General features: G+C 41.5%; 1 protein-coding gene across 1 annotated transcript in view; it reads left to right on the top strand.

Annotated features, from left to right (window-relative positions):
- The first annotated feature begins 707 nt into the window (after positions 1 to 707).
- Positions 708 to 22,307, top strand: part of LOC142835962 (uncharacterized) — a 73,976-nt gene continuing 52,376 nt past the window's right edge. Inside the window, exon 1 of the mRNA XM_075949810.1 lies at positions 708 to 847. Within this exon, the coding sequence (XP_075805925.1) occupies positions 762 to 847 (86 nt within the window). The 5' untranslated portion in view covers positions 708 to 761. The remainder of the gene's footprint in view (positions 848 to 22,307) is intronic.

Consider the following 22,307-nt stretch of genomic DNA (forward strand, 5'->3'; position numbering starts at 1 on the left):
CTCTCTCTCTCTCTCTCTCTCTCTCTCTCTCTCTCTCTCTCTCTCTCTCTCTTTCTCTCTTTCTCTCTCTCACTCACTCTCTCTGTCTGTCTTCCTTTTTTCCCCTCTCTGCTTCCTCTCCCTAATGTGTTTGTGATTTTATTTGTTTGTTTGTGTGCACGCGCACGCACATGCATTTTCAGGTTTGTGTGTCCATAGAGACTCTGGGATTCAGGGGTCTGTAAGGGACATGATGATTTGCCTGCACCAATTTCCAGGTGTTGCTAGTGCTGAGATCAGAAAACCCCACTTTAAGCAGCATAGCTCTTGTCCTACATACTCCCCTTCATGACCCCTAGGCATCCCTTGTGGGAGCTCATATCACTATCCTGTGTCATAGTCACAGGGGATCTAGAATCGCTGTTCCGAAGTGGGAGAAATGTCATTGTAATATTGGTGTGGCAAGACGTGTAGCATAAACCCTGGTAACATGGGGAGCTACACTGAGTCTCTAAGCATACACAGTGAACACAAGCAACCATGGCATCCTCCATCTGTGAGCCAGCTGATCTAGTGCCAAGATAACAAGTTTAAAAGCACCAGGAGGTCCCTGTACATAGGATGCAGAATGTGGCATTCACTGGACTGTGGTAGACCGGGATACAACATGCATTATCATGATCCTTGAGGCCTCTGATCACAAGGTTCTTTCCTCCTGTTTCTAGGCCCTACCACAAGCCATATCCTTTCTATGAAAAGCTGAATTGGAGCATGTACAGGTCATGTCAGACCTAAGGACCTCGGAAGTTGATTACACTGAGACCTCAGAGAAGTTCAGTGAGCTGACCAAGGAGACAGTTTTCTATCAGTAAGTGCCCATCTTGGCATGGACCCCAAAAGTTGTGAAATGGCCATCTTTGCCTTCATTTTTCTCTGGATTCAGTGTCCGCAACTCGGGATCTAGCCTTTCTGCTTCTTAGCAAGCAGCTCTACCATGCATCTCTTGAACTTTTGTCTCTTGGACCTAGTATTCCTCCATGTGAAAGAGATTGTTAGCTGGAGGCAGGGGTTCCTGGAGTCAGGGGTGGCAGGAGGATGCTGGCAGGATCTTACTATGCAGAGCGTCTCCAGCAGTCTGCACAGCTGGCTCCTAGGGGAGCTGACTCAACTGGAGAAGTTGTACATGCTGAGGCAGGAGAAAAAGAAACAGCTGGATAACTAGGTGACTGGCCTCCTACTGAAGCACCACTTGGAGGACTTGAATGTGATCTGTAAGGACCGAGAGGAAGAGACTAGTGGCCTCAAGACCCAGCAACAAGAGGTAGGAGCAGACAAATCAGGGTAAAGTTGGGCACCTTTTGCCCATTTGACTGCCTCTCTGCCCATCTACCCACCTGTGCTTTCACCCATCACCTTACTTATCCATGTTCCCATCCAGCCACCCACCTCATGCTACCTGGGGTGTTCATTTCAGTGTTCATGCACAAGTACTTCTGGGGCGTTAGCCTCTCATGAGAAACTGAATTATTGGCAAGCTATCCGTGAGTCTCTGTTTGGAGTTGCAGTCCAGTGAAGGAGAAGGGTCAATAACATATAATACACCCACATGTCATTATATAGGTAGCATTCTGTGCACAGAGCTTTGAGTAAGTGAGTTCCTGGTCCTGGGGCTCATTCACTCAGCAGGGCTCTTGTGAGATCACACATGGGCAGCAGTTTGCAAGGAGGAAATCCCCATGCACATGCCAAATGAGTGATTCTCACAGTCATGGATGTGGTTGACATGCGGCCCTCTCCTTTCTTCCTGCATCCCAATATTTTCTCTTCCCATTGCCCAGCTCTTGGTTTACAGTAATAGAAATTGAATAGCAGTTTGTCAGCCTCTTTTCTGTGAGTGGTGCTGGACAGTTCTGCCATCCAGTTGTATATAGTCTGGGATTATTGGATGATCTGCTGTGGGCTTTTGACAAGCTGGTGGTGGATGGGGTGAGACTTGGGCTTTCAGGAGGAAAATTTTCTAACTAGTTCAACACAGTCTGGTCAAGAATATCCTATTTTTAACAATAGTATTTCTCCCCAGGGAATTATGTGTGAGTTGTGAGATTCTTTTGAAAGGTTGGGTGTGGTTAGTCTGAACTGAAAATGTGTGTTGTTGGAGGCTGCTTGTTCATTTCCCAACTGCCCTGACTCAAAACAGCCACACAAAATATATATTATTTGCAATACTGTTTGGCCAATAGCTTAAGTATATTTCTGACTAACTTTTATATCTTAATTATCCCATTTCTATTAATCTGTGTATCACCACATGGCTTTGACTTACCGGCAAGTTGCCAGTGCATTTGACTCCTGTGGGGGGCTACATGATTTTTCTCTGACTCTGCCTACTCTCTCTCTTTCTGCTGGGCTTTACTCTGTTAAGCCATTGAGTGAAAATAGCTTCTTTGTTAACCAATGGCAATAAAACAGATTAACAGCATACAGAAGGGAATCCCACATTACCTCCCTATTTCTGTCCAATTAAAAAGGAAGGTTTTAACTTTAACATAGCAAGATTGCATACAACAAAACAGTTTTCAAGCAAGAATTATAGTTACAATATTTATATCTACTTTCTCTTTTATTATAACTAAGGAACACTATAATTGTAACTACCTATTCTTCAACTCCTTCAAAGACATCAAAGAGTTCAGAAGGATATATTACGAAAGTAAGCAGGAAGTGCATTGTAAGCAACTTCTGAAATTCCAGAATTGACAGAGACATCTCGTTGCCTGGACAGTCATGAAAATTTCTTCTGTAACTTTGAGGCATACCATTTTCAGACCACAGGCACATAGTATCTGGCAGACTTTTCCATGAAGCAGGAAATTTCCAAGACAGTTCCACGTATATTGGTAGTTTGTCAGTCACGGTCTTCTGTATCCTGCAGAATGTCTGGCAGACTTGTTCATGACACAGGAACCCAGAAAGACCATCTCACATTCTTCAGACAACTTCAGTAGTAATTTTTCTTTGGGTTCTGAAAGTCCAGTCAGGCAATTCAGGCAAGAGCAGTTTCTTGCCCTCGTGATTAACAAACTCCATGAGGAGACTCTTTGATGTCCATCATCCTCTTAAAGTAGATTGGTGCTGCCAAGAGCAGATGTGTCATGAGAAGTTTTAAGTTTTTAAAACATTTTAAATGCCATATTCTGTTAGTCTTTGAAAGGTTTGAAGATTATCTATCTAACTGAAATATATATATCTCTATATATCTAGATAGCCTAACTAACATAATGACATTCTTGATCACTGAAGATGAATATTATTAGCCTATATTTCTTAATTATTCACTACATTTTAAATGAGCTGCACAAACACAACACTTTAATCAAGAGCATAAATGTACAAATAACAAAACTGACCTAAAATTTGTATCATTGAACAAAGATCTATACCAATGCAAAGTACCCATCTCTATAGAGTATCCCCTTTAAATGTAAACGCCTTTATAAACAATCATTTAGGGAATTTGGATGTAGTTCTCTCCACTACTTCCTGCTTTTTGTTGGGTGAAGTAATTTTTTTAAATCTTTTTTTTATTGAGAAAATGAGAAAAAAAACAGGTTTCCACCTCCTCCCAGCCTCCCATTTCCCTCCCCCTCCTTCCCCTTCCCCCCTCCTCCCACTCCTTTCCCCCTCCCTCTCCAGTCCAAAGAGCAGTCAGGGTTCCCTGCCCTGTGATAAGTCCTAGGTCCGCCCCCTCCATCCATATCTAGGAAGGTGAACATCCAAATTGACTAGGCTCCCACAAAGCCAGCACATTACGTAGGATCAAAACCCCTTGCCATTGTCCTTGGCATCTCATCAGCTCTCACTGTTCGCCATGTTCAGAGAGTCCAGTTTTATCCCATGCTTTTTTGGTAACAGTCCAGCTGGCCTTGGTGAGCTCCCAATAGATCAGCTACACTGTCTCAGTGGGTGGGTGCACCCCTCGTGGTCCCGACTTCTTTGCTCATGTTCTCCCTCCTTCTGCTCCTCATTGGGACCTTGGGGGCTCAGTCCGGTGCTCCAGTGTGGGTCTCTGTCTCTATCTCCATCCATCACCAGATGAAGGTTCTATGATGATATGCAAGATATTCGTCAGTATTGCTCTAGGATAGGGTCATTTCAGGTTCCCTATCCCCAGTTGCCCAAGGAATTAACTGGGGACCTTGGCTTGGGAACCTGGGAGCCACTCTAGGTTCAAGTCTCTTGCCGACCCTAAGGTGGCTCCCTTAACTAAAAATTGTGCTTCCGTGCTCCCGTATCCAACCTTCCTTTATCCCAATCCTACTTTTTCCCCAAGTTCCCTCCTTCGTCCCCTTTTCCCTTTTCTCTCCCCATCTCCCCTTACCCCTATCCCACCTCACCCCCAAGATCTCAATTTTCTCCCCGGCAACTTTGTCTGCTTCCCATAGCCAAGAGGATAACTATATGTTTTTCCTTTGGTTCACCTTCTAACTTAGCTTCTTTAGGATCACCAATTGTAGGCTCCGTGTCCCTTATTTATGGCTAGAAACCAATTATGAGTGAGTACATCCCATGTTCCTCTTTTTGGGTCTTGCTTACCTCACTCAGGATAGTGTTTTCTATTTCCATCCATTTGCATGCAAAATTCGAGAAGTCATTGTTTTTTACCGCAGCATAGTACTATAATGTGTAGATATTCCATTTAATGCTTCTGCAGGCATTAGCATCCCTGACTTCAAACTGTATTACAGAGCTACAGTGATGAAAACAGTGTGGTACTGGCATAAAAACAGAGAAGTCGACCAATGGAATCATATAGAAGACGCGAATTTTAACCCACAAACCTATGAACACCTCATTTTTGATAAAGGAGCCAAAAGTATACAATGGAAGAAGGAGAGCATCTTCAACAAATGGTGCTGGCATAACTGGATGTAATATAACTTTCTTCATCCATTCTTCCATTGAAGGGCGTCTAGGTTGTTTCCAGGTTCTGGCTATTACAAATAATACTGCTATGAACATAGTTGAACAAATGCTCTTGGCATATGATAGGGCATCTCTTGGGTATATTCCCAGAAGTGGTATTGCTGGGTCCAGGGGTAGGTTGATCCCGAATTTCCTGAGAAACCGAAACACTGATTTCCAAAGTAGTTGCACAAGATTGCATTCCCACCAGCAATGGATGAGGGTACCCCGTCCTCCACAGCCTCTCCAGCAAAGGCTATCATTGGAGTTTTTTATTTTAGCCATTCTGACAGGTGTAAGATGATATCTCAAAGTTGTTTTGATTTGCATTTCCCTGATCGCTAAGGAGGTTGAACATGACCTTAAGTGTCTTTTGTCCATTTGAACTTCTTCTGTTGAGAATTCACTGTTCAGTTCAGTGCCCCATTTTGTAATTGGGTTAATTAGCATTTTAAAGTCTAGTTTCCTGAGTTCTCTATATATTTTGGAGATCAGACCTTTGTTTGTTGTGGGGTTGGTGAAGATCTCCCAGTCAGTATGTTGCCTTTTTGTCTTGGTGACAGTGTCCTTTGCTTTACAGAAGCTTTTCAGTTTTAGTAGGTCCCATTTATTCAATGTTGCCCTTAATGTCTGAGCTGTTGGGGTTACACATAGGAAGCGATCTCCTGTGCCCATCTGATGTAGGGTACTTCCCACATTCTCTTCTATCAGGTTCAGTGTGTTCGCACTGATAGTGAGATCTTTAATCCACTTGGACTTGAGTTTTGTGCACGGTGATAGATATGGGTCTATTTTCATTCTTCTACAGGTTTACATCCAGTTATGCCAGCACCATTTGTTGAAGATGCTCTCCTTCTTCCATTGTATACTTTTGGCTCCTTTATCAAAAATGAGGTGTTCATAGGTTTGTGGGTTAAAATTCGCGTCTTCTATATGATTCCATTGGTCGACTTCTCTGTTTTTATGCCAGTACCACACTGTTTTCATCACTGTAGCTCTGTAATACAGTTTGAAGTCAGGGATGCTAATGCCTGCAGAAGATCCTTTATTGTATAGGATTGTTTTGGATATCCTAGGTTTTTTGTTTTTCCATAAAAAGTTGATTATTGTCCTCTCAAGATCTGTGAAGAATTTTGATGGGACCTTGATGGGGATTGCATTGAATCTATAAATTGCCTCTGGTAGAATTGCCATTTTTACTATGTTGATCCTCCCAATCCAAGAGCAAGGAAGGTCCTTCCATTTTCTGGTATACTCCTCAGTTTCTTCCTTGAATGCCTTAAAGTTCATGTCAAATAGATCTTTCACTTCCTTGGTTAGAGTTACCCCAAGATATTTTATGCTGTTTGTGGCGATCGTGAAAGGTGAAGCTTCTCTGATTTCCCTCTCTGCTTCCATATCCTATGTGTATAAGAGGGCGACTGATTTTTTGGAGTTGATCTTGTATCCTGCCACATTACTAAAGGTGTTTATCAGCTGTAAAAGTTCTTTGGTGGAGTTTTGGGGGTCGCTTATGTACACTATCATATCATCTGCAAATAATGAAAGTTTCACTTCTTCCTCTCCAATTCGAATCCGCTTAATCCCCTTATGTTGTCTTATTGCTATTGCTAGTACTTCAAGCACTATATTGAAGAGGTGTGGAGAGAGTGGACAGCCTTGTCGTGTTCCTGAGTTTAATGGGATGGCTTTGAGTTTCTCTCCATTTAATTTGATGTTATCTGTCGGCTTGCTGTAAATAGCTTTTATTATATTTAGGTATGACCCTTGTATCCCTAATCTCTCCAAGACTTTTATCATAAAGGGATGTTGAATTTTGTCAAATGCTTTTTCAGCATCTAATGAGATGATCATTTGGTTTTTTTCTTTCAGTTTATTTATATGATGGATTACATTGATAGATTTGCGTATGTTGAACCAGCCCTGCATCCCTGGGATGAAGCCTACTTGATCATAATGGATAATTTTTCGGATGTGTTCTTGGATTTGGTTTGCCAGTATTTTGTTGAGGATTTTTGCATCGATGTTCATGAGTGAGATTGGTCTATAATTCTCTTTCTTGGTTGAGTCTTTGTGCGGTTTTGGTAGCAGAGTAACTGTAGCTTCATAAAAGGAATTTGGCAGTGCCTCTTCTGTTTCTATATTGTGAAATACATTAAGGAGTATAGGTATTAGCTCTTCTTGGAAGTTCTGGTAGAATTCCGCATTGAAACCATCTGGTCCTGGGCTTTTTTTGGTAGGGAGGTTTTTGATAACAGCTTCTATTTCTTCGCGACTAACAGGTCTATTTAGATTGTTCACCTGATTTAACTTTGATAAATGATATTTATCTAAAAAAGTATCCATTTCCTTTACATTTTCCAGTTTTGTGGCATATAGGCTTTTGTAGTAAGATCTAATGATTCTCTGAATTTCCTCTGTGTCTGTGGTTATGTCCCCCTTTCCATTTCTGATCTTCTTAATTTGTAAATTCTCTCTCTGCCTTTTGATTAGTTTGGATAGGGGTTTGTCAATCTTGTTGATTTTCTCCAGGAACCAGCTTTTTGTTTCATTGATTCTTTGGATTGTTTTCTGTGTTTCTATTTTGTTGATTTCAGCCCTCAGTTTGATTATTTCCAGTCTTCTACTCCTCCTAGGTGAGTCTGCTTCTTTTTTTTCTAGAGCTTTCAGGTGGGCTGTTAAGTCTCCAATGTGAGCTTTCTCTGTTTTCTTTTAGTGGGCACTTAGTGCTATGAAGTTTCCTCTCAGGACTGCTTTCATAATGTCCCATAAGTTTGAGTAGGTTGTTTCTTTATTTTCGTTGAATTCCAGGAAGACTTTAATTTCTTTCTTTATTTCTTCCTTAATCCAGGTATGGTTCAGTAGTTGACTGTTCAGTTTCCATGAGTTTGTAGGCTTTCTGGGGGAAGCATCGTTGTTGAATTCTAAGTTTAATCCATGGTGATCTGATAAGACACAGGTGGTTACTAATATTTTTTTGTAACTGTGGATGCTTGCTTTGTTACCGACTATGTGGTCGATTTTCGAGAAGGTTCCATGAGCTGCAGAGAAGAAGGTATATTCTTTCCTATTTGGGTGGAATGTTCTATAGATGTCTGTTAAGTCCATTTGCTTCATTACCTCCATTAATTCTCTTATTTCTCTGTTAGGTTTCTGTTTGATTGACCTGTCCATTGGTGAGAGAGGAGTGTTGAAGTCTCTTACTATTATTGTGTGCGGTTTGATGGCTGCCTTGAGTTTTAGTAATGTTTCTTTTACATACGTGGGTGCTTTTATATTAGGGGCATAGATATTCAGGATTGAGACTTCATCCTGATGAATTGTTCCTGTTATGAGTATAAAATTTCTCTCTCCATCTCTTCTGATTGATTTTAGTTTGAAGTCAACTTTGTTAGAAATTAGTATGGCCACTCCTGCTTGTTTCTTAAGTTCATTTGTTTGATAAACCTTTTCCCACCCCTTTACTCTGAGTAGATGTCTGTCTTATTGGTTGAAGTGTGTTTCTTGTAAACAGCAGATTGTTGTTTTTCTGTACCATTGGAACATCCGTCTTCGGCCTTTAGGTGCATAGTATCCATCAGACTTTTCCATGAAACAGGAAATTTCAAAGACAGTTCAGTCACTTTCTTTTGTATCCTGCAGAATGTCTTGCAGACTCTTTCATGAAGCAGAAACCCCGAAGGACCATCTCAACTTTAGGCAAGTTTAACAGTCCTCTCTCTCTATCGGTTCTTCATGTCCAGTTTATGCAACAGTCTAGGCATGAGCAGTTTCTTGCCCACATTGCCAGCAAACTCCATAAGGAGCCTTTGTTGATGCCCATCGTCCTCTTGAAGTAGATTGGTGCTGCCAGGAGCAGATGTGTCTTATTTTCATGAAAAGCCCTAAGTTGTTAAAACATTTTAATGCCATAGTCTGTAGTCTTTGAAAGATATGAAGAATGCATTTCTAACTAAAATATATCTCTATATCCAGAAAATCTAACATGACTACAAGCTTCACTATTATTGAAGATTATCCATTAACAACCTATACTTCCTAATTATACATTACATTTTTAAATGAACTACACAATCACAATACCTTAATCAAGATCAAATATATATACATATAACAAAATTGACCTTACATTTCTCTCAATAAACCAAGATCTGTACCAAAGCAAATTATTCATATTTATATCTTATCTTCCTTTAAATGTAAACAAACTGTTATAAACAATATCTGGGAATATAGGTACAGCTATTTCTCTCCAAACTGCTTCGTGCTGTATGGGGGAACTGTTAATCTGGTATGCTATGGTATATCCTGTGCGCTAGGTTTATCTCAGTCTTAAGTTGACTGAAGTAATTTTTTGAGGGTGTTCACAGCAACCTTTCAGGAGGGCGTGGTCTATCATACCATATTGGTCTAGAAGCAATCCACAGGGTCTCATCCTCTGTGAAAACAAAAGAACCGTTTTTCCAAAGCATCATATCCCTAGACCAAAATTTGGGAAGTCATAATATCTTTAAAACATATATGCTGGTTTAGCTTAGCAGACCACACAATGAAATGTCTCTCTGTATTTAGCTCCTTCACAGTTAAAACATTTAAAGAAAACAAAATAATATAGATAATCTAGACTCTCTGTGAATTTTTCATTTTTATGTGGCTTATTTTTCTTTATGTCTTTACTCTGTCTCTTCAAAGACTTTACCCTTTTTCTAAAAGCATTATTTTATGACTATATACTCTTGATTTCTTTTCTTTTTTAAGTCTAATATGTACCTTTATTCAACAGTGTGACCCATTTAGAGGTCTTTTATGTCTGAATCTGTCCTATTGTGAATCTGTAATTCTTAACTATCCAGGAGTACTTACTAAAATGCTAAGCACTGCTTAAAAACTTCAGTTGTGCCATATAGTGATAATAAGGTACCACCTGTTTCCTGCCAGTCTTAACTTTAACTGTGCTGTTATTATGACAATTATGATAGTTCCTGCCTGAGATCAGCCCAGTTCAGCATAGTGGAGCCGCCTCTGTGTCACACACAGTTCCAGGCACATAGCAGTGCACATTGCCATCAAGCAAGCCATAGTAACACTTTACTCACAAAACCCCATCCAAAATCTCTGTCTTTCGCAAGAGACAGAGGTTGCGCTAGGAGCATAGCCCAGAAAGCCAGCGTATTAAAACTGTGTAGCTTTTTTCCCCTACATCTGAATCCAGAAAATCACTCTTTGGCATGTTGCCAGCAAAGAGCAAAAAGCTATGTTTAAGTCTGTTTTTTTTTCTGTGTGTCTAGAATTTTTTTAAAGACCTCTCAGGTGTTACGTGATGTTCATTGGCCACATTGGGCAGCCACTCTGTTGAAGGAGGAGTGGGTCGTGAGCCACCGCCCAGCTAGCTTAACCCCTGAAGTAACCATGCCAAAATTGTATTAATTAAATTACTGCCTATCACATTAATTCTAGCCTCTTATTGGCTACCTCTCACATCTTGATGCAACCCATTTCTAATCATCTGTGTTCTCAACAAGGTTGTGGCTTACTAGGAAAGATTCAGCATGTCTGACCTGGAGGCTCCATGGCAGGTCTCCCTGCCTTTCATCTTTCTCCCAGCATACAGTTTTCTTTTGCATGAAATCTAAGTGCTGCCCTATCTAAAGGCCAAGGCAGTTTCTTTATTCAACCAATGAAAGCAACATATAGACAGTAGAACCTCCTACACATAACTCCCAGGTCCAAGAATCTTCAGGTTGGGCTTGATCAGGCTACAGCCCAGACTGAGGGCCACTTTCAGAAGGAGCTGCTAGTGTAATAGCCACCAGTTTATCCCCATTTCCAGAAGCTACTCAATTTTGGGCATGCATGTTGTTCTTCAAATTTGGTTTCCTTGGTGTAATAGGCCTTGATTATGTCTAGCCAGTATTCCAGCATGGCTGCTTCTGGGTCTTGACTCCTTTTCCCCCTTGACAACACTGTTGTAGGAACTGAGGAAGCCAAAGGAACCCATAGACATCTTGAAAACATCTTATTTTTACCCTAGGATCTAGGCCTCTTCATAAACAGGCACCCCTTCGTGACTGGGAACTCACAAGGAGGAAAATGCCTTCTCACCCTTGGGGAGAACGTGACATATAAAGCCCCAAAGATGAGTGGCTGTTTTCATTTTGGAAATTCTGTTACAATTGGTGACTGTCTTCCTCTTAGGTCTCCAAGGCAAAGCATATGTTGTCGCTCTGTGCTGCTCAATCTGCAGAGAGAGAATGCGACTTATGTTCATTTTCTTTGGTTTTTGGTTTAGGGTTTTGTTTTGTTGTTATATTGATTTAATTTGTTCTTTTTCTTGCTTTTCCCAATTTGCTAAGGTTTTTCACTGTTTATATTGACTGCCCATTTAAAGCCCCTTTTGAGAAAAAAAAATCTATGTTCATGAATAAAAAAGCAATTACAGCTTTTCACACTTAAGTCCAGCTTTTTTAGTCAGGTGTTGTGTCAAACTCCTAGAACCCTGAACTCACAGGCACAGATGCAGCTACACAAGATTCAGCCAGTTCAGAGCTGAGGAAGTTACACTGGATATAAACATGCATGGCTATGTGCAGGATGCCTAAGGAAAATGAAAGAGCTGTGGGGTTCAGGACAAAGCACCAGGGAGACTCAGACTGCTAGAATCTGTATGGTACAAAAGTATCAGTGCGCATTAAGAAGATGAAGTTTCAGAATGTTTATATCCTTAGGAATGGAATGATTGCAGATGAGGAAAAGCCTTGGCCCGGGTATACTTAAGATGTTTCTGCAAATGGAGGAGTTTGGGACACCACTCTAGCTAAGGATGCGCAGGGGAGGGCTTCAGAAAAGAACTGAAGCAAATCCAGAGCTTGTGGACCTCCAGGAGGAGTCTGCGAGTATAACCAATGCTTGTCCTGATGGACCATTTAGGGCACTTTAGCGGACATGACTCAAGTGAATTCAACAGTCTTTGAGACAAAGCCTGTAACATGTTAATCCTTGACCTTGGTGAGAACGTGACATATAGTATAAAACCCCAAAGAGGCATGGCTCTTCTCATCTTGAAAAGGTTGTAAAAATCAGTGACTGTATTGCTTCCACCTGTCCAAGGTCAGCCGCAAGTTCTAGGTCTGTGCTGCTCAATCTGCACTGAGAGAATCCTGCCAGCTCAATTTTTTTTTTGGTCATTTTGTTTAGGTTTTTATTTTGTTATTTTATTTGTTCTTGTTTTTTCATAATTTGCTAAGGGTATCATTCACTGATTGCCCATTAAAAGCTTCATTTGAGAAAAATGTAGTGTTTATTAATAAAATATAAAGTGATTTCAAATTTTTTCACACTTAAGGGCAGTTTGTTTTTTCTGGAATTGTGCTACACTGCTGTAACCCCAGAACTCACAAACAGACATGGATCCCTACATGTTCCAGGCAGCATCGGCTGAATAGAGACTTCCCAGTCAGTCAGAGCCACACAGGTTATTGGTGTCTTGGTTATGGATAGCCTGGCTTGCTCCCTGGATACACACTTTATGAGGAAATCCGGATCCATACTCTGTGCATCATCAATGATAAGCACACAACGTACATAATGACCTTCCAAGTCACTTAGGGAAGCAGCGTTTGTCTAGATGCTGTTGTCCTTGCCCATGCATTTGACGTACTTTTTTTATTTTTAGATTTATTTATTTTTTATTTTATGTGAATGGGTGTTTTTCTTATTGTGCATTTGTGTGCATGTGATGAACAGTTGATTCTGCCCCTTGCCATTGGAGATGTCAGAGTATATTGTGGAGAGGTTTCTTCTGGGTGAGTGTTTTATGATTGTAGAACTCCTGGGGGCAGATCCAATTTCTGAGACTGGAAGTCAATCAGAGAGTTCAGATGTGGAAGGAAGCAAGCCTGTGGGTCCCCAGACAGGAATTTGATGGGGGAGTGTCATATATCAATCTGTTGATTTCCTTGGTTAAGCAATAAAGAAACTGCTAGGCCCATTGGATAGGCCCACCCTTAGGTGGGTGGAGTAAACAGAACAGAATGCCGGGAGGAAGAGGAAGTGAGGTCAGACTCCACTGCTCCGCTCTCCGGAGCAGACGCAGGAGAGACGCCATGCTACCTGCTCCAGGGAAGACGCACACCATGCCCCAGCTCCGACCCAGGATGGACATAGGCTAGAATCTTCCCGGTAAGCGCACCTAGGGGCGCTACACAGATGATTAGAAATGGGCCAGAGCAGTGTTTAAAAGAATACAGTGTCCGTGTAATTATTTGGGGCATAAGCTAGCCGAGCCAGGCGGCTGGGGATTTGGGGACCCAGCCCCGCCGCCGCTCCCCATATTACTACAAATGACGCCCAGACGTGTGGCTAACTGAGTCCACAGAAAGCCTGAGAAAGCTTGGAAAAGAAAAGAGTAAAGCATGTTTTCTTGATTGTGACAATTTCTCTGGTCTACTCTGCTTGCCAAAGGCAAGCAAGTGCCTCATTTAAGAGAGGCTTCCTGACTCAGCTTTAGCTGCAAAGCCTGCAGCTCATTAAGAGGTCCTGCCACAAAACACTTAAACGGTGTTGATGAAAAGCTGAACGCATGCTTTTCGGTTTTCAGCCGTAGCAGGAATAAAGCTGTGCCGTTTAAAAATGCCGGCTTTCTGGGCCATCCTGCCAGGGCAAACTCTGACTGTTTGAGGCAGGAGGGCCAGCTACCAAGAGAGGACTGGAGTGTTGTCTGTTGTAGCTCGCTGGCTGGCAGGGACCTTGCAGCCAGTACCTCAGCCATGAGGCTGAAAAGCTAAGGAATGGACTGGATCTAGCTGGCAAAGCCAAGCCTTTAGTCCTACAGAGACTGCCTGGTAAATTAAAGGCTCTTGTGGTCAGAAAAAGAGAGATATACAGTAAAGAGAGATTCAAAGACAGAGAAAATTTCTGAATGGTTTAAAGTGTGTTAAAAATATATGCAGACTAAAAGTTAAAATTCTTAAAGTAAACATCTGTGACTTCAAGGTGTGGTGGCACACGCCTTTAATCCCAGTGCCTAGAAGGCAGAGACAAACGGATCTCTGTGAGTTCAAGGTGTAGTAGTGTATGCCTTTAATCCCAATGCCTGGGAGGCAGAGACAGGCGGATCTCTGAGAGTTCAAAGACAGCCTGGTCTACAGATGTACGCTCAAAAAGCAAAAAGTTAACCTAGAAATGTCATAGCTTAGATTCTTAAGTGCCTAGTGATTTAAAGATTTAAATCAAAAGTGCTCCTGGATAGTAAAAAATTGCAGATTCACAATAGGACAGATTCAGACCACTGAATGAGTCACACTGTTGGTACGTAGGCTTGGGGCAGAGAAGAAAAAGAATATAGAGAATAAAGTTAATGGTTTAAAAAAAAAAGGTAAAGTCTTTAAAGAGACAGAATAAAGTAAAGTGATAGAGTAAAAATAAGCCGCGTAAAGATGGGAAATTCACAGAGAGTCTGGATTATGTACATTGTGTTTTCTTTAAAATTTTTGACTGTGAAGGAGCTAAGTACAGAGAGACATTTCATTACATGGGCTGCCAAGCTAAACCAGAATGGATATAAGGGTATTACGATTTCAGAATTTGGGTCTAAGGATATGATGCTTTGGAGAGAGTCTTCTTTTGTTTTCACAGAGGATGAGACTCTATGGATTTCTTCTATTCCGATTTGGTATGATGGACCACGTCCTCCTGAAGGGTTGCTGTGAACATCTTCAGAAAATTGCCTTGCTCAACTGCCAACTGAGATAAACCTGGCACACAGGTTACACCCTAAATAATCTGATTAACGACGCCCCCATTCAGCAGGAAGCAGTTTGGAGAGAAAAAACTGCGCCCATGTTCCCAAATATGGTTTATAAACGTTCTTTTACATTTAAAGGGGGATATGATATAGATATGAATAATTTGCATTAGTATAGATTTTGCTTTATTTATAGAGATTTAAGGTCAATTTTGTTATATGTATAAATGTTTCTGATGTAACTTTTACTTGATAACTGTTTTGTTATATGTAATTTTACTATGTTAAAGTTAAAGCCTTTCTTTTTTGTTTAAACAGAAAAAGGGGAAGTGATGGGGGAGTGTCATATATCAATCTGTTGATTTCCTTGGTTAAGCAATAAAGAAACTGCTAGGCCCATTGGATAGGCCCACCCTTAGGTGGGTGGAGTAAACAGAACAGAATGCCGGGAGGAAGAGGAAGTGAGGTCAGACTCCACTGCTCCGCTCTCCGGAGCAGACGCAGGAGAGACGCCATGCTACCTGCTCCAGGGAAGACGCACACCATGCCCCAGCTCCGACCCAGGATGGACATAGGCTAGAATCTTCCCGGTAAGCGCACCTAGGGGCGCTACACAGATGATTAGAAATGGGCCAGAGCAGTGTTTAAAAGAATACAGTGTCCGTGTAATTATTTGGGGCATAAGCTAGCCGAGCCAGGCGGCTGGGGATTTGGGGACCCAGCCCCGCCGCCGCTCCCCATATTACTACAGGAATTGACAACCCCAGGCATTTACAAACTCAGCAGGCAAAGAATTATAGTAGAGGCTTTGGCTACTCTCTGCCATAGGTCAACTCCTATTTCTGAGATGACCCTGACACAGAAAGAGCCATCTATAGATACACTGATAACTATGCAAGACTTGGGCTAGGCCACACTGCTAAGTTATTACTATATTTATTGGGTCTCTTTGTCTGTTTTAGTACCTTGTTGGATCTTGGGACAGCTATAGCTTACTCACTTGTGTGTCCTCAGCAGAGTGGCTGCTTTGGTAAATGCTGCCAGATGGGTATTTTCCTGGATTCTTCTACTGGCATTTGTGTAGGTAGATGGCAATTTCTTGTCAGCCTTCCTCAGTCTAAACTACCCTTATTTCATAGTTTAGACTGTGGACTTCTTTTTTATCTCCCAGATAACTAAATACTTCCTGTCTTGAAAGCATTCTCTCAACCATTCTCAAGGACCAGTGTTGGGATGAACAAATCGACAGCTGACTACCCTTATCCAGCCTGCCCTGTAATTGTTGTAGAAGATGAGTTTAGACCTGGGATGTAACTCAGTGGTAGAATAGTCACAGTGTGGCTCCAGGCAAGTGACTTCATCTGTCTGAGCTTCCATTTATTCACCTAGCAAATGGTAATTCTGTTAGTGCCTCCTTCTGAAAGCTGTTATGATCAGTACATGGACAAGGCAGTGCTCAGCACGGAGGCTGGTACCATGATGTCCCTCCTTGCCAGTGCTAGTGAGAAATGACTAAGTGCCTAGTGCTGAAGGACTTTCTGCAGTTTTCTTACTAACTGAAACAAGAAGAAACAGGAATTTCCTCCAGAAAAGTGACCAGATGGACAGACAATGGGAGGGAAGGGTATCCACAGCAGCACCAAGATGGCTTATGCAACGGCTCTGTGGCCACAGACTTTGAATCCACATGCAGGAGCTTTAGAAATTAAAGCAAGGGAAAAACAGGGTGTCAGTAAAGGCAATACTAAAACTCCTGGCAATTCTTTTGCTTCGCCCTCCCTAGTAATGAGATTAGAGACAGATACTAATGCACCAGCTAAGACAAGTGTTTGTGTTATTATCATAATGACTCCCAATGGCTTCAACCTCTAATTGGGATGCTAGTGAAAGTGGGGACCAGCTGGATCTAGAGACAGGAGTCATGATGATAGTAAATGAGATCTAGAGGAGATGGGGACAAAGCCAAATCTTAAGGAATCTGAGCCACCAAGAGATGAGGCCACAGACTGGTAGATTTCAGTAGCAAGTGGGTTTGGGAGACTCAGGAACCAGTGTAAACTGTCATCTTGCAGCCCCAATCTCTGACCAAAGGCCTCATTCCACACATCCATTTTGGTCTCAGATAGTCAGCCGCATGCTCATGTATCCCAGCTTCTGTGTCAGGGGTACTCCCATTATTCCATCTGAGCATCTTCTGTTCTTCCAGGTCTAACACAACTTTCTAAACCATGCTCTGAGTCTCTTGGTTATAGTCCAAAAGCCAGTGCAGGGAGTGAATCAGCACAAAATATACCCATCAGTCAGAGGTGCCAACCATAGGGTATAGGGCCATAGCTAGACAAGACATAAACCTAGACCCCCAGTACTGGGAGATCGAGACAAAAATCTGAGGAACCTTAGGCAATTATAAACACATCCACCACCCGGAGGAAAACAAAGTCCTTCACATTGTGTCACCCTTCAAAACCACAGACAGGGATCCAAGGCAGATGGACCTGTGTACAGTCCAAATCACGTCAGAGGTCTCTGCGCTTGCTTCCAGAGGTGACATCCCAGTTCTCTGTCTCTTGAGTTGGGTTCTTAAAGAGGATATGGGCCTGTCTGAGCCTCAGCTTCTACATCTGTGACATCACCAAAACAGCAGCATTATATGTCCTGGAACCACCCTGTTACTTTTTGCCTGGAAGAAGCCACCTCCATGGCATAGCCCTGTGAGACCTACACAGGGACCCAGGAAATCCCATGCAAACTCTAATGGGAGCTCAGAAAATGCTAATACTGACAGAAGCAAAGCCTTCCTTCTGTCCTGTGTGCCCAAACTGGGTTCTGGCACCCTTGGCACATCTCAGCAAAGCTTCTGGGGAACCTACTACTGAGCTTTCGGTTCTCAGGATGGTAAGAGTCCCTGCATCCACAGCAGAACTTCCCTGCTCTGCAAAGGGAATTAACCACAAAGTTCTTGGCTGAAGCAATCATGCTTCCCTACTGACTCTGACTGTGAATTTGCCACTCCATTTGACTCTCAGAAGCAGGGGAAATTGTGGCCCATGGTGGGGTCTTCGATTTGATTCCGTTGGTCAACATCTCTGTTTTTATGCCAATACCAAGCTGTTTTCATTACTGTAGCTCTGTAATAGACTTTGAAGTCAGGGATGGTATTTCCTCTGGGAGTATTTTTATTGTATAGGATTGGTTTTGCTATCCTGGTTTTTTGTTTCTCCATATAAAGTTTATTATTGTTCTCTCTAGGTCTGTGAAGAATTTTGTTGGGATTTTGATGGGGATTGCATTGAATCTATAGATTGCTTTTGGTATATTGCCATTTTTACTGTGTTGATACTACCAGTCCAAGAGCATGGGAGATGGTTCCATTTTTTTGGTATCCTCTTCAATTTCTTTCTTCAAAGACTTAAAGTTCTTGTCAAATAGATCTTGCACATCCTTGGTTAGAGTTACCCCAAGACACTTTATGCTATTTGTGGCTATTGTGAAAGGTGATGTTTCTCTGATTTCACTCTCTGCTTCTTTGTTCTTTGTGTATAGGAGGGCTACTGATTTTTTGGAGTTGATCTTGTATCCAGCCACATTACTAAAAGTGTTTATCAGCTGTAGGAGTTCTTTGGTAGAGGTTTTCGGGTCACTTTTGTACAGTATCATATCATTTGCAAATAATGAAAGTTTGACTTCTTCCTTTCTGATTCGAATTTTCTTGATATCTTTATGTTGTCTTGTTGCTATTGCTACAACTTCAAGCACTATATTGAAAAGGTATGGAGAGAGTGGACAGCCTTTGCTTGTTTCTGATTTTAGTGGAATGGCTTTAAGTTTCTCTCCATGTAATTTGATGTTAGTTGTCGGTTTGCTGTATATTGCTTTTATTATATTTAGGTATGAACCTTGTATCCTAGTATCTCCAAGACATTTATCATAAAGGGGTGTTGAACTTTTTTCAAATGCTTTTTCAGCGTCTATTGAAATAGTCATATGTTTTTTCCTTCGGTTTATTTATGTTATAGATTGCATTGATAGATTTGTGTAAGTTGAACCAGCCCTGCATCTCTGTGATGAAGCCTACATGATCATAATGGATAATTTTGTGGATGTGTTATTGGATTCGGTTTGCCAGTATTTTATTGAGAATTTTTGCATTGATGTTCATGAGTGTGATTGGTCTGTAATTCTCTTTCTTGGTTGTATCTTTGTGTGGTTTTGGAATTAGGGTAACTGTAGCTTCATAAAAGGGGTTGGAAATGACTCTTCTGTTTCTATTATGTGAAACACATTAAGGAGTATAGGTATTAGCTCTTCTTGGAAGGTCTGGTATTGTTGGAATAGGAGCGGCGGGGCTGCATCCCCGGCATCCGGCCACCCACTTGGCTAGCTTATGCCCGAAATAATTACATGAAAACTGTATTCTTTTAAACATTGCCTGGCCCATTAGTTTTAGCCTCTTAATCCATTTTTAATAATCTATGTAGCACCATGAGGTGTGCTTACCAGGAAAGATCTTAACCTGCATCTGTCTGGAATGGGAAAACCATGGCGACTGCCTTGACTCAGCTTCTTTCTCCCAGCATTCTGTTCTGTCTACCCCGCCTACCTAATTTTATGTCCTATTAAAGGGCCAAGGCAGTCTCTTTATTTAACCAATGAAATTAACACAAAACAGAAGACTCTCCCCCATCATTTCCCCTTTTTCTGTTTAAACAAAAAAGAAAGGCTTTAACATAGTTAGATTCCATATAACAAAACAGTTATCAAGTAAGAATTATAGGTACAATATTTATTTCTACTTTATCTTTTATCATAACTAAGGAAAACTATAAGTAACCATTCTTCAACTCCATCAAAGACTCCAGAAGGATATAATATTACCTAAGCAAATAAGAAATCCAAAACTCTAGAAATGACAGAGACATCTCGATGCCTGGACAGTCACCCAAAGTTCCTTTGTACCATTGGGGCATCCATCTTCGTCCTTCAGGCCCATAGTATCCAGCAGACATTTCCATGAAGCAGGAAATTTCAAAGACAGTTCAGTCACTTTCTGCTGTGTCCTGCAGAATGTCTCGCAGACTCTCATGAATCAGGAACCCAGAAAGACCATCTCACCTTTAGGCAAGTTCAGCAGTCCTCTCTCTGTGGGTTCTCTGTGTCCAGTTTATGCAACAGTCCAGGCAAGAACAGGTTCTTGCCCAAATGGCTATCAAACTCTATAAGGAGCCTCTTCAATGCCCATCTTCCTCTTCAAGTAGATTGGTGCCGCCAGGAGCAGACATGTCTCATTGTCATGAAAAGTCTTAAGTTATTAAAATATTTTAAATGCCATATTCTGCAGCCTTTGAAAGATATGAAGAATGCCTATCTGAAATATATCTATGTACATCTCGAAAATCTAACTAACATGACTACAAGCTTTACTATTATTAATGATTATCCATTAACCTATATTTTCTAATTATACATTACATTTTAAAAATGAACTACACAATCACAATACCTTAGTCAATATCAGAAATACATATAACAAAATTGACTTTAAAATCCATACCAATGCAAATTATTCATACCTATATCATTTCCCCCTTTAAATGTAAAAGAACATTTATAAACAATATTTGGGAACATTGGCGCAGTTTTTTCTCTCCAAACTGCTTCCTGCTGAATGGGGGTGCTGTTATTCAGGTCTTTTATGGGATAACCTGTCAGCTAGGTTCATCTCAGTCGGCATTTGAGCAAAGTAATTTTTTGAGGGTGTTCACAGCAACCTTTCAGGAAAGCGAGGTCTGGCATACCATATTGGAATAGAAGAAATCCATAGAGTCTCATCCTCTGTGAAAACAAAAGAAGGACTTTTCCAAAGCATCATAACCTTAGATCCAAATTCTGAAGTCAAGATACCTTTAGAACATATGTGCAGGTTCAGCTTAGCAGCCCATATAATGAAATGTCTCTCTGTACTTAGCTCCTTCACAGTAAAAATTTTAAAGAAAACACAATAATACAAAGAATCCAGACTCTCTGTGAATTTTCCATTTTTATGTGGCTTATTTTTACTCTATCACTTTACTTTATTCTGTCTCTTTAAAGACCTTACCTTTTTTTAACATTAACTTTATTCTTTATATTCTTTTTCTTCTCTCTCCCAAGCCTACGTACATTCATCCAACACTGTGATCCATAAAGGTTTTTTTTTATGTCTGAAATCTGTTCTATTGTTAATCTGCAATTTTTTTTACTATCCAGGAGCACTTTGTTTTGTGCCTTTAAATCACTAAGCGCTTAAGAATCTAAGCTGTGACAATTCCTAGGTCAAAAGCAGGTACTGCCTGCTTGCCCCGCCCAGTCCAACATGGCTGAGCCTCTCGTGCCTCTGATCCTTGCACATTGCACCAGTAGTGTGGTGGAGCTGCTTGTGCCTCTGAGCCACAGCACACAATGACTTCCTTTTAGGCACACAGCGAGTCTAGTTGCCATCAAACAAATCGTAGCACTTTACTCCAAATGCTCCATTCAAAAGCTCTGTCTCCCGCAGGAGCCAGACAGAGATCGCAATGGCGGCACAGCCCAGAAAGCCGGCATTTTAAAGCAGCCAGTTTTTTCCTGCTGCTGAGTCAGGAAAATTTCAAAATGGAGGATGTACCATTTTGTGCTAGCTCTGGGGCCGCCAGGTAGGAGCGGCACTCAGCACTTTAATTCTGAGACTGAGCGTGCAGCACAGAAATTCTTTTCATCCAAGTTACAGCCAAATCTGACAGGGAGAGCACTGCACAGTCTGAAAACACGTCTCTGTATAGCTGCAGGAATCCGCCATGCTCTTCCGCATGCCTAAGCCTTATTCTGCCATCTGCCCAGGTGAAGGAGAGGAGCACTGAGCCATCAGCAGGGTCTCAGAGCACTCTCCTTCCCATCTCAAGTGGGAACACAAACATCCAGTCCCATTAAAGCCATTGAAATGCTTTAAAGCCAGAGTTCACGCTGGCAGCACAGCCCCAAGAAGCCGTGCTTTAAAATGACACAGCATTTTTTCTGCTGCTGTTGCCGAATCAGGAAATCTCTCTACAGCACGCCACCAACAAACAGCAAAAATCTGTGTTAAACTCTCTCTCCCTTATTTTTAAGCCTTCTCAGGTTTTTAAGTGGATTTAATCCATCACGTCTGGGCGCCACTCTGTTGTGATATGGAGTGGCGGGGCTGCGTCTCCGGCACCCGGCCGCCCACATGGCTAGCTTATGCCCCGAAATAATTACATGGAAACTGTATTCTTTTAAACAGTGCCTGGCCCATTAGTTCCAGCCTCTTATTGGCTAGCTCTTACATATTGAGCTAACCCATTTCTAATAATCTGTGTAGCCACGAGATGGCTTACCAGGAAAGATCTTAACCTGTGTCTGTCTGGAGTGGGAGAATCATGGCAACCCTCTTGACTCAGCTTCTTTCTCCCAGCATTCTGTTCTGTCTACCCCGCCTACCTAATTTTATGTCCTATTATTTAACCAATGAAATTAAAACAGAAGACTCTACCCCTATTATGTTATAATTCTGCATTGAAACCATCTTGTCCAGGGCTTTTTTTGGTAGGGAGGTTTCTGATGACAGCTTCTAATTCCTTGACTTATAGGT

Source organism: Microtus pennsylvanicus, chromosome 15 (genome assembly GCF_037038515.1).
Source record: "Microtus pennsylvanicus isolate mMicPen1 chromosome 15, mMicPen1.hap1, whole genome shotgun sequence".
Lineage (NCBI taxonomy): Eukaryota > Metazoa > Chordata > Mammalia > Rodentia > Cricetidae > Microtus > Microtus pennsylvanicus.